Source organism: Orycteropus afer, unplaced genomic scaffold (genome assembly GCF_000298275.1).
Source record: "Orycteropus afer afer isolate SDZICR_OR568_19922 unplaced genomic scaffold, OryAfe1.0 scaffold00007, whole genome shotgun sequence".
Classification (NCBI taxonomy): domain Eukaryota; kingdom Metazoa; phylum Chordata; class Mammalia; order Tubulidentata; family Orycteropodidae; genus Orycteropus; species Orycteropus afer.
In genome coordinates, this window is record NW_006921594.1 from 14,686,876 (window position 1) to 14,699,390 (window position 12,515).

Here is a 12,515-nt window from a genome sequence, read left to right on the forward strand (position 1 = left end):
TCTGCAGAGTGGCTGGTGGGTTTCAACCGCCAGCCTTCTGCTTAGCAGTCAGGTGCCTTACACCACCAGAGCTCCTTTCTAATGAGGAAGCTTTACCGTTAACCATGTCTGTCTTTTTTATCACTGTGATAGCCCAGTGCTCATATCCAGTTCTGGCACATGGCAGGAGAAATGCTGAAGAAATGAGTGAATGAATGAATGCAGCTTGACTTTAATCCATGCTTTTCTTCTAATGGAGTCCCTGGGTGGTGCAAATGGTTGCGTGCTTGGCAGCTAACAGAAAGGTCAGCTGTTTGAATCCACCCAGAGGTGTCTAACAAGACGGGCCTGGCAGCCTCCTTTCAAAGGTTGTTGTTACTGTTAATTGCTGTCCATTTGATTCTGACTCATGGCGACCCCACATCCGAAAGGCTGTAGCCGTTGAAAACCTTATGCGTGGTTCTACTTTGAAACACATGGGATTCCCTGAGTCAGAATCAACTCCAAGGCAAATGGTTTGTTTTGTTTTGTTTTTCTCCTAATATGTGTACCTGTTTTCTCTACTTCATCTTTTCTGGCTAGCGATATGTTAGAATGTTACAGGTTTTTGTTTGGCTTTTTAAGATCTTTTTTTCTGTATGGATTTAATTAACAAAAATAGAATCCATTAAACAATACATCTTATACCCTTCCTTTTTTCTCAATCCTTATATAGGTATTATATGTTTTTACAAAGTAGTGATTAAACCCACTGCCACTGAGTTGATTTTAACTCCTAGCGTCCCCATTTGGTGTCCAAGGCTGGAAATCTTTATGGAAATAGATTGCCTCATCTTCCTTCCTTGGAGCAGCTGGTAGGTTTGAACCATTGACTTTGTGTTTAGTAGTCAAATGCCTTAGACACCGTACCATGAGAGCTCCTTAAAGTTGTGATTAATATCTATGTATTTTTTATGATATATTTATTTTAGTTTTAAGGATTTGGGCTTTCTATTCCACCTTGGGATTGGCAGGAGAAAGACTTGGCAATCTGTTCACAAAAGAATTACAACCTAGAAACCCCAAGGGCAGTTCGCATCTGTCACCTGGGGTCTCTAGGAGTCAAAACTCAGACTCAGCAGCACCCAACATTTCACTTACACATTTTTCTTACACTGAAATAACCTCCCATTTCAATTGTTTGATTATATATCATTCGAGTTGTTGATGGTACTTTTTACTATTGTGAACAGTGCTGCTGGGAATATTTTTGAAATGTGTGTGTGTGCGGTTTGGGGGGCTATTTCCTTTTAGTCTATTTTCCAAAGAGAAATTATAAGATTACCAGATCAAAGGCTGTGAGTACTCCCTAGTTCCTGTTATTATCACCAGGTTGCTTTCCAGAAAAATGAAATCCCTTGAAAGCTCCCGTGGCAGTGTGTCATGTGCCTGTTCCCCACGGGTTTGTATTCACTCTGGGCTTTCCATTTAGCTAGGTTTGCTGTCCTGTGAGGACACTCCTGAGGGCTGAAGGAAATAGTTCAGGCCCTAGAAAGTTCCTGTGACTCCCCCAAATCCTACCTAACAGTGTGATGCCAGAAATCAGTACCTTAGTATAAATTACAAAAAAAAAAAAAAAATTAGCAGCAGCAGCAAGCTTTCATGGCCATAAGAGGCCAGGGGAGGGGAGGAAGAATGCTACGAAGGGGGAAAAGATAAGGAAGCCCCTAAGTACATTTTCTAGGAGCTCTGGTAGCATAGTGCCTAAGGCACTTGACTACTAACATGAAGGCCGGTGGTTCAAACCCACCAGCCACTCCTCGGAAGGAAGGTTGGGCAATCTACTGCCGTAGTAAAACTGCCTCAGAAACCCAAGGAGAGGATGACTCGGGTCCAACTCGACGGCACATAACAACAACAACAACAAGTACATTTTCTAACTTCAGAGTTGTAGCCAAGGCTGTCCCTAAAAACGGGAACTGCTTTCTCGGGATCGTGAGGGGGGAAGACACGTTGCTAAAGTCTGGAGGGAAAGCAGCATCTCAAGTGGGATGGCATGGTAGAAAGGGCATTGGTTCTGGGGCCAGGCCAGCCTGGGCTTTGCTCCCAGCCCTGCTGAGGTCTGTGTGACCTTGGTCTTGTTCATAATCTTGCTAAGCTTTAATTTCCCCTTTCTATAAAAAAGAAGCTAACTGTGTCTACTTTGTGAGGTTGCTGGGTAGTTGTGTGGGCTGGCAAGTGTAAAAGCAGTAGCTCGCACAGTGCCTGACACAGAGTAGGCACTCAGGAAATGTTGCTGTCCTTTCTAAGTGGATGAATGGGCACGGGATGAGTGAAGGACTGAAAAGAAAACAACTCCCAGTCCTCCAGGGGGCTTTGGGAACTGAGCTGATCCAAGGTTTGTAGGTCACTGGCCTAACTGGCCTTTGGCAAAGAACTTCATGCCCCAGGCAGCTCACGTTGTCTGGGAGTGGGTAGAGGGGTGAAGAGGGTAAAGACCTTCCTGTTGTTTGTGGTTGCAGTTGTTGTTGGCATCTGCCGTAGAGGCAGCCCCAACACATGATGACCCCATGCACAAAAGAACGAAACACTGCCTGGCCCTGCGCCATGGGGCTGACTGTTGTGATCCATACAGCTTTCGTTGGCTGATTTATAGATCACCAACTCTTTCTTCCTAGTCCATCTTAGTCTGGAAGCCCCACTGAAACCTGGTCAGCGTCGTAGCGGCACACAGGCCTCCACTGACAGACGGGTGGTGTCTATGCCTGAGATGCCTTTTCCAGGAATCAAACCTGGGTCTCCCATGTGGAAGGCGAGAATTCTATCACCCAACCACCACTGTCCTAGTGTAAATTAAGTGGTGACAGATACCTATGCTTTAAGGAACACCTGCCTGGCTACTTGGGTCCTGGCGTCTTTTAGAGAGGTGCTCAGTCTGAGGAAGGAGTGGACACTCCACAAAGCTCACAGGAGCCACATGGCACAGCTCTGCCTGCCACTCACTGCTGTCAGGTCACTTGACTTCCTTGTGTCTTTATTTCTCCTCTGCTGAGGAAGGCTAATCCAGTAGCCCCCTTCTGACCACCAGACCCACTGCTGTCAAGTCCATCTCAATTCATAGCAGCACCCTATAGGACAGAGTAGAACTACCCCATAGGGTTTCCAAGGCTGTAAAGCTTTATGGAAGCAGATTGCCACCTCTTTCTCCCACAGAGCACCTGGTGGGTTCAAACCACCAACCTTTCCTTTAACAGCCAAGCACTGTAACCACTGTACCACCAGGCTGCCTTCTCTGACCACCATGGGACTATTTAGTGTGTCAATACAATGGTGGCACGTGAGACTACAAGCCAAGATTCTAGCCCCAGCTCCTCCACGTGACTTGGGGAAAGTTTTTTTTCTTTCTTTCTTTTTTTTTTAATAGTTTACTTATTTAATTTTTATTGTGATTTGGATGGAAGTTTACAGAGCAAATTGATTTTCCATACAGCAGTTTATACACATTTTGTTTCATGACATTGACTGCAATTCTCCACAGTGTAACAGCTGTCTTTCCACTTCCTTACTATAGTTACCTCTTTCCTGTGTCCTTCTTTCTTATACATTCCTGCCCCACTTGGAAGTTTCCTAAGTGCAGTCTGCCTCAGTTTCCACAGCTGTAAGCTAGGAGGATGCTTGCTTCACAAGACGGCTGTGAGACACAGCTGGCCCCTGCGGAGGCCCTTGCCCTTCCTCTCTCCCTCCAAGTCCAGCTTACTTTTGGAAGAAAGGCCCGTGGAGTTCATCGTTGTCTTTGTAGCCAGCATTCTGAATGCAGCTAATAAAGCAGATAGAACCCATTGATAAAACAGTCTGGCTAATGATTTAGCCAAGCACCTGCCCTTAGACTGGGGGGAGGGGGGGGCGGCTGAAGGAGACTCAGTGCTGTCAAATGAGAAAGCCAGGTGCTGGCCTGAGCCCAAGAGAGCTTACACAACCATGGCAGGCAGGCCCCAAGTGATTGTGGGGCAAAGTCTGTTGCAACCCCTTTTAATGGGGTTGGTCCCTTAAAAAGCCATATTGGATAATTCCTAACAAGTTCTTTCTAACAATGGTACAGGGAGGTGCCTTGGGCGTCGGTGGCCGGCTCAGCCATTCACAAGGCTGCTCCTGTTGTTTCTGGGCTGAGGTTTTAAATACAGGACATTGATGCTGCGAGTTTGAAAACGTCTCGTCTTGTCAATAAGCATGGGGAAGGAGCAGGTTTGGAGTTTGTTACTGCAGTGGAATTGCCTGGGGGTTTGTCAGCAGAGAGGGAGGGGGGGAGTTGTGGAGACAGCAAGGATCCTACAACTACACCTGACAGACTTAGAAAGTTGAGAGTTGATGTCTGCAAGCCCCACCACCACCACCACCAGCAGCCCATCCCTGGGACTGTTGCCTGGAGTTGCACCTGGATGGTTAAGGACTCTTTGGGGAAACAGGTGGTCTTAGAACAGCCAGCTGCTGCATCCTTGGCCTGAACTCCCTGTGGTGGAAATGGAAAAAAGTGAAAGGATTTGGGTTTTCTCTTATTTGATACAGGATCTCCCAACTCTGGGTTTGAGGACTCCGGAGGGTTGGGTCTAGGGCTATGGCATGGGATTTCTGCCTGGCAGCTTTTAGGTGTTTCTCCCTTCTCCCAAGGGGAGTCAGACATCCTGCTGGAATGCTTATAGGCACTGAGAAGGGAGGAGTCCAGCTGGCTTCTCCAGCCTCTCCCTGTCCACAGCAGCATCTTCTGACGTTTCAACAGAGGCATTGGTGATTCAGTGCTAGAGTCCTTGCCTTCCGTGCAGGGTTTAATTTCCAGACAGTTCACCTCATGCTCAGCTACCACCCGTCTATCAGTGGAGGCTTGCGAGTTGCTGTGATGCTCAACAAGTTTCAGCAGAGCTTCCAGGAAGAAAATCCTGGCAATCTACTTATATTGATCAGCCAATGAAAACTGTGTGTCGTTCGGTCTGCAACCAATCATGGGGTTGACCCAGGACCAGGAAGTGTTTCATTCTGTTGTACGTGGGGTCACCATGAGTTGGGGCCAACTGGACTGGCAGCAAACAGCTAACAGAGCTCAGAGTTAAGACAACAGACTGAAGACATTCCCAGTTATATTTCCTAGCCCTGTGACCTTGGGCAACTCATTATGTCTCTGAGCCTCAGTTTCCTCCTGTCTACGGGAGCGATAATAATAGTTCTTGCCCTTATAAGAATTAAATGCTCTAAGGTAAATCACATTTAGTGGAATACCTGACACATAGGAAAATCTTAGTAAATTAATATGATTAGTGGCCAAAAGACAGAAAGGATGAGATCCGAGGTTACTGGCCCAAGATCAGTCACTCAGGTTGTTATTGATATATGGATGTTTAATTCTGCGAGAGTGTCCTGACGGTGGTTTTCTGTTTTCAGGTAAGTGGTGCTTATATTCAATGTTGTTGTTGCTGTTGCTGTTGGGTGCCATTGAGTCGTTTTTGACTTGTAGCTACCCCATGTGACAGGGTAGAATTGCATCCTAAGGTTTTCTTGGCTATAATCTTTATGGAAGCAGATGTTCAGGTCTTTCTCTTATAGAGCCACTGAGTGAATTTGAACCACCAACCTTTCAGATAGCAGCCGAGCACATCATAGTTTGTGCTACCAGTGCTCCTTGTATTCACATACACAGTAGATTGTTTTGGTCTATCTATCAAACAGTTTGGAAAGAAATGTATAATGAGAGCTGTAAATTACTACAGTCTTTCACTTTCAGGGCTATGCCTCAGGGAAACAATACTAAATTTCTTTCTTTTTTTTCCCCCCGTCTTATTCTTTTCTTTTTTCATTTTGTTGTTGTTGTTGAGAATATACACAACAAAACAGACACCAATACAATGGTTTCTGCATGTGCCATTTAGTGACACTGGTTACGTTCTTCAGGCTGTACATCCATTCTCACCTTCCTTTTCTGAGTTCTTCCTTCTCCATTAACATAAATTCACCGCCCCCTAAGATTCCTGTCTAATCTTTCAAATTGCTGTTGTCAGTTTGATCGCACGTAGATAGTTCTTAAACAAGCATAATGCTCAAGGCAGACATTTTTTACTAGTTAAGCTAAACTATTGTTCGGTTTTAAGAAGACTTCAGGGGATATTTTTGGTTTATGGCTTAAAGATTATCTCAGAGTAGTAGTTTCAGGGATTCATCCAGCCCCCGTGGCTCCCGGAAGTCCGTAGTCCATAAGAATTTGAAATCCTGGTCTGTGTTTTCTCTCATTTGATCAGGATTCTATAGAATCTTTGATCAATGTTCAATAATGGTCGTGGGCACCATCCAGTTCTTCTGGTCTCGTGGCAAAGGAGGCAGTTGTTCATGGAGGCACTGAACCACACATTCCTTTCTCCCTCCTTTCCTGCTCCTGGTAACCACTAATAAACTTTGTTCTCTATACATTTACCATCTGTTGTCTTTTTATATAAGTGAGGTTGTACTGTGTTTGTCCTTCTGTGATTTACTTATTTCCCTCAGCATAGTGTCTTCCAGTTCCATTCATATTATATCATATATCAAGACTTCATTCCTCCTACTGGCTGAGTAGTATTCCATTATATGTATTACCACATCTTGTTTATCCAGTCATCTGTTGGTGGGCCTTTAGGTTGTTTTCACCTTTTGGCTATTGTGAATAGTGTGGCAGTGAACTTTGGTATGCAACTCTCTGTTTCAACCTCTGCTTTCAAGTCTTTTGGGTTTATACCTAGGAGTGAAATTTCAGGGTCATATGGATGGTAGTTCTATTTTCAGTTTTCTGAGGAACCACCACACCTGTTTTCCACAGTAGCTGTACCATTTTATCTGCGTACCAGCAATGGGTAAGGGTTCAAATTTCCATACATTCTTGCCAGCATTTGTTATTTTCCATTTTTCAATCTTAGTCATCCTGGTGGGTGTAAAGTAGCATCTCATTGTGGGTTTTGATTTGCATCTCTCTGATGGCTAATGACCCTGAACATCTTTTCATGTGTCCAGAGGCCATTTGAATGTCCTGTTTGGTAAAATGCCTATTCAAGTCCTATGCCCATTTTATAATTGTGTTATTTGTATTTTTGCTTACATTTCTTTTTAAATAAACAAATGCCAGATAATAAGCAAAAGTAAGCTAGTGATTAAATTATCTACAGCTTGTCGATGTGATTGAAAATTTCCTATTTAGAGTGGTAGAGGTCCTGAGTGACACAGACAGTTAATGTGCTGCTAACTGAAATGTTGGTGGTTCCAGTCCAACCAGAGGCATCTTGGAAGAAAGGCCTGGCACTCTACTTCTGAAAAACGAGCTGTTGAAACCCCTGTGGAGCCCAGTTCTCCTGTGACGCGCATGGGGTTGCCATGGGTCAGAATCTACTCAACAGCAATGGGTTTTATTTAAAATGACAGTTATGTGGGAATTTGAAATGTATGTATGGAATGATGCTAGTTAGGAAAGAATAGTCTGAAATATTAATTGATTACAGTTTTATTATTCCTTCTACATACATGTATTAACAAAGATTAAGGAAATTTGAAGGGAAAGATTTTTTTCTCTAAAACTGCTTTAATCTATAAACTATTTTAAAAGTGAGTGAAGAGTTTGAGGCTCTGTAAACTCTGGGCAGAGCAGCTGGAATTACAATAATGACAGGCATCACCCTAAAGCAGGCCCTTGACCAAAATGTAGGAAATAATGATGAAGCCCCAAGTGGGCAAGGGCTTGCAGCAGAGTGACTGATACAAATCTGGAAACCTGGCCCAGAGGAACTGCGCCTGCACACCACCATCTTTTTACAGAAACTAAGGCCTTGCCTTCTCCCATCACCAGCTCACCCGCCTCTCTCCATAGACACGACTGTGGAACAATGGCCTGCCGGAGGGTCTTCACGGACTAGAGAAACAGAGATTAAATAGGAATTTGGATCTTTCCATAAGATCTACTCACTCTGCCCTACCTGGGATACCAATTCTACCCATTTCAAATGCTTCACTAAAGCTTATCTTGTGACACAGCCCCAGTCACTCTAACCCTACCTGTTTCTCCCAAATGGCTACATACCCTTTCTCTCCTGCACCAGTGACATGCATGTAACCTCACTCAACCCAGAAGACAGAGATCACGTATCTCTTTGCGGGATACCTTGAAATACAGGCGGTTCCTGGGTTACAAACAAGAGCCGTTCTAAGTGTGTCTGTAAATCGAAATTGTATGTAAGTCAGAATAGGTGCATATGATTCTCACTTAGCCTTATGAGTGGGGGCCAACTCGATGGCAGTTAGTTCGGTCTTCTGTGGTTTGGTTTTAGTGCAAGGAAGAGCTTGATGCCTTTTCAATTATTTAAAAGCTGCACGAACAGCAGGTGAAGATGATTGTGGTGAACTTGTTGAGAGTAGGGGTTAGTTCAGTCATTTCAAAGTGAAGATAAATTTATATAACATTAAAGGGCAAGTAGGTGTTGTCCCTAAATTGGATGTTCTTAACCCAGGACGCTGGTAGTGATCAATGACTCTAATCATAGCAACAAGTTCACAAGTAGGAAATACTGCTGTAGTCTGTTTATGTCAATACAAAATCACACATTGAAAAAGAAGGTAAGGGTGAAGGGCTGTCTTAATTTCGATTAATATTCTCTTCATGTGCAACTTGTTCTTTCAATTGGTCATTTATGAAGAATTTGTGGAAGTATACTACAAAACCAAGAAAAACGGCTTATGCGTTGATTTCATTTTTGCCATGAGTTTAAAAGTAGGATTCCTGGCCATTCACTGACCAGAATTCTCTGAGAAGGGAACTTTAGAATCTCTGGTCTGGCCCATCCATTTGGTCCTTAATGGTACCCTTCCTTGGGATTTATCTTCAATTGTTGGCTTGCATTATTTTAAACAGTTACTTTTTTCAAACATTATCTTGATTTGTAAGGCTTCTCTCCTCACCTAAACAGAGGGATATTTCTGTACGTTACTTTTTTCAAACATTATCTTGATTTGTAAGGCTTCTCTCCTCACCTAAACAGATGGATATTTCTGTACATCCCCTCTGGCCAACTTGAGCAAGTGAATGAATGAAGACTGCAGAAACACCTGGAACAGTAGTGGTCAAAACAAAATTGTGGTGAAAGTCAAAGGTCTTCTTTCAATATTGGAAACCTCTGCCAAACAAGGAATTACTAAAGAAGAAATTTCTGAAGGTCTAGAAAAAAATAAGGATTTAAAGTAAGGAGACTTGGTCCCAGTCCTGCCGTTACTGAAAACTAGCTTTGCCCAATATAACCCCTGATAGGGTTTCCTCATCTACCAGAAAGAAGATTGGACTAACCTTTAAAATCCAGTTCTAAGATTCAGTGCTGAATTCTGCACTTCCAGATTTCCGGGTCTCGAATCTTGTTCATAATACAGCCGTTTCCTGCCTGCCTGAGAGGCGGCAGGCCTAGCACAGGAACAGAGGCCTATTCCTCTTGTAGCCATTGGCCCTGACCTTGGCAAGTCATCTCACCTCTCTGGGTCTCCTTTGGCCACTCAGCCGTGAGGAGGATGGAGACGACTGGCTGGTTCCTGCCTGTCTCACTGGGGTTGTAAAGGCCAGTACAATTTTACAAAGGATGAATTCCTGCAAGGAAGAACTTGCATGAGTAAAATATTTCAATACTTCCACTGTAATTATCACTATAACATTCAGGAGTCATGAAGGATGAGAAGAGATGGAGCAGATGTAAGTACACCTTGTATTTACGGTAATGGGGTGGAAAGAAGCCTTGGAAGGCATCTAGGGACCCACTTCTTTTACAGATAAAGACATGAGAACCAAGAAAACATAAGTGATAAACTCAAAGCCACGGGCTAGTATGTGGTATGGTTGGAGCCAGAGCGTGGCTGCCCTGACTCCCAGGCCAGTGTGCACTCCACTGCACCAAAACAGAGGCCCTGGAATAGCTCTTGGTTTTCAAAACCTTCAACAGGATGGCTTCTGGGAAGCCAGCATGTATACAAGGTCTGTTCTGCTTAAATGCAGAAAATTATTCCTTGTAGGCAACCCATGGCAACAGGTCAAGTAGCCAGCGTGGTGCAAGTGATTTGCGAATGGCTACTGACCTAAATGTCAGCAGTGCAGACTCAACCAGAGGCCCCTCAGAAGATGGGCCTGGCAGGGCACCTCCAATAAAAATTACAGTCAAGAAGCAGTTCATCTCCAGCACCTGGGCTTGCCATGAGTCAGGAACCAGCTCAATACCTCATAACAACACTAGCAACAGGTCAGGCAGAAGACCCAGCCATCAGATGATCCTCAACCATACACTTTTTTTCCAATTCCCTCTTCATCAGAGGGCCAGAGTCAGTTTGCTTTGAGACAGCACAGAGAAATCCTAAACCCCTGTCTGGGAGAGCAGAGGTTAGTCTGTCCTCCTCCTCCCAGTTCTGGGAACCTGGAATAGCAGCCAGAAACGTCTCACCAATGAGAGAAGCCTGAGTCGGGGTGGAGGGAGAGCGTGCTGTGTCATCTTCTCGTCTTACCGTTTTCATTATCACGTTCAACCCAGACTTCCAGATTTGTGATCTCTAGTTCTTCCTGTCGGGACATCGGTTAGAATTCAGTACGTATTAATTAAGCACCTTACTGCATACAAGGCACTGTTGTAGGCACAATAGCCAGAGACAACTTAGACACAATTTCAGGAGATGCGTCTCTTCAGGGTCTGGGATTCGCTCCTGAAATCACGCACAGAGTTTATGTGCATTTTTCGGGGGGAGCAGTCCTTAACTTTTATCGAATTTGTTACCTTAAAACAGTTAACTACCATGGTGGGTTGTAGACTAGAATTTTACTTCAAGCATCTGCTGTCTTGCTCAGTGTCCCCATTCTGCACAGTGAAGAGTCCTGCCTGATCGGCTGCCCTGAGGGATGTTGTGACCTCTAGGTAGCTGGCTTGGGATCCCTTTGGCTATGGAGCTATCACCCTGCATACTGGTAAATACCTCATGTACCTCTGCTAGTTCTATTCAAGTGATTTGCAGAAGAGCTTGGTAAATGTCCCCCATGAGAATTCTGGTGTTAATTCAGCATGCAATTGGATATAGAAATTCAGAATGTACTAATTGCTAGTTGGCAGGAAAGGAGCAGATGTCAAGACAAACCATAGTCAAAACTGAGGCGCCAGTGGTGTCCGCTTTGCAAGAGAAGCCGTTTTCTCTTTGCCTGCTGTGTGTAGAGTGTGAGAGTGGCTCACTGCTGCGAGGTGTGCTGAGTTTTATTCTTTCTCCCCCTGTAGAGAGAAGACACGGTTCAATGTGTAGACCTTCTCCCTCTCCAGCGTCTCCACCCTCCAATTCCAGGACATCACTAGTCCAGGTGAAAACAAAAGCCTGTCTCAGCGGCCATAACTCTGCCAGCAGCACCTCAAAGCCATTCAAAACGCCCAAAGACAATCTACTTACCTCCAGCAGCAAACAGCACACAGTCATTTCTGCAAAAGGACCAAGGGAAAAACAATGGTGAGTGTTGGGTGCTGGGGAGACAGCCAGCATCTCTCTGTCCCCAGCTATCCCCACTGCCTGGCCCTGCCGCCAGGACAACAGTGGCTTTGTTTCTGGGCATGATGTCCAGGAATTTGGGGAACTAAAGAGGGGAGAGACAGAAAACCAGAGTGATGTAATGAAAAACCTAAATGCTAAGAGGAAAGGGTGACCAAAAGAGAGCCTTTGCCTGGGGAGAATGTTTTTTTCTCTTGAGAGCTGAGTCAAGTTGTGTCTAAGAAAAGGATAATAGGGAAATAGTCCTCAGTTATGGTCATCTCTCAATTTTCTGCCCCAGTGAAGAGACGCACAGTGGGCACAGAGAGAAGTGAGGCCATGGTCTGTCTTACTCTAAAGATCCTCCTGCCCTGAGCAGCCAGGTCCCAGCAGAGGCAGGTAATGAGGAGCCACCCTCAGGAGGGAGAGAACAAAACCAAGGAGAATGTCACCCCTTTGATGGGTTATAAGTGACGGTTAAAAAATCAGAGGATTTTGATTGATCTTTGTATCTCAGTCTTTACCAAAAAGTCCGAAAAGGTAACTTGTGGATTGGACAGGTAGGAAACCAAATGGAAGGTGAGGACAGGAAGCTGAAGATGAGTGGCTTCACACGCTGACCATGAGGTCAGATGCCCAAACTCAGGTCTTGTAACATTTAACCAAAACCAGGTGCCGACCAGTCGATCCTGCCTCACGGCAGCCCCGCGTGTATCAGAGTGAAACTGTGCCCTTAGGGTTTTCAGTGACTGCTTTTTCAGACGCAGAACAGAGGCATTTGTTCCAGGGTGCCTCTGGGCGGAATCGAGTCTCTAGCCTTGGGGTTAACAGTCAAGCCTGTTAACTATTTGCATCTCCCGGGGAGTCCTGCAATGCTGAGGGACTGGTTTATTACAGAGTCTCTAGCCTTCTCCTTCAGGCCCGTGAAGTCAGAAAAAGGGATAAATAGAAAGCCCATCCACTGTATTTATATATTTAAAGGATTCTGTTAGTTAATGATAGTTAATTGCACTTAACTTCATACCTAG

At 44.7% G+C, this 12,515-nt stretch overlaps 1 protein-coding gene across 1 annotated transcript in view; it reads left to right on the forward strand.

The window, feature by feature from the left end:
* ATXN7L1 (ataxin 7 like 1) overlaps positions 1–12,515 on the forward strand; it is a 311,624-nt gene that overhangs the window by 242,289 nt on the left and 56,820 nt on the right. The window contains exon 4 of the mRNA XM_042781464.1: positions 11,247–11,469. Coding sequence (XP_042637398.1) covers positions 11,247–11,469 — 223 coding nt within the window. The remainder of the gene's footprint in view (positions 1–11,246; positions 11,470–12,515) is intronic.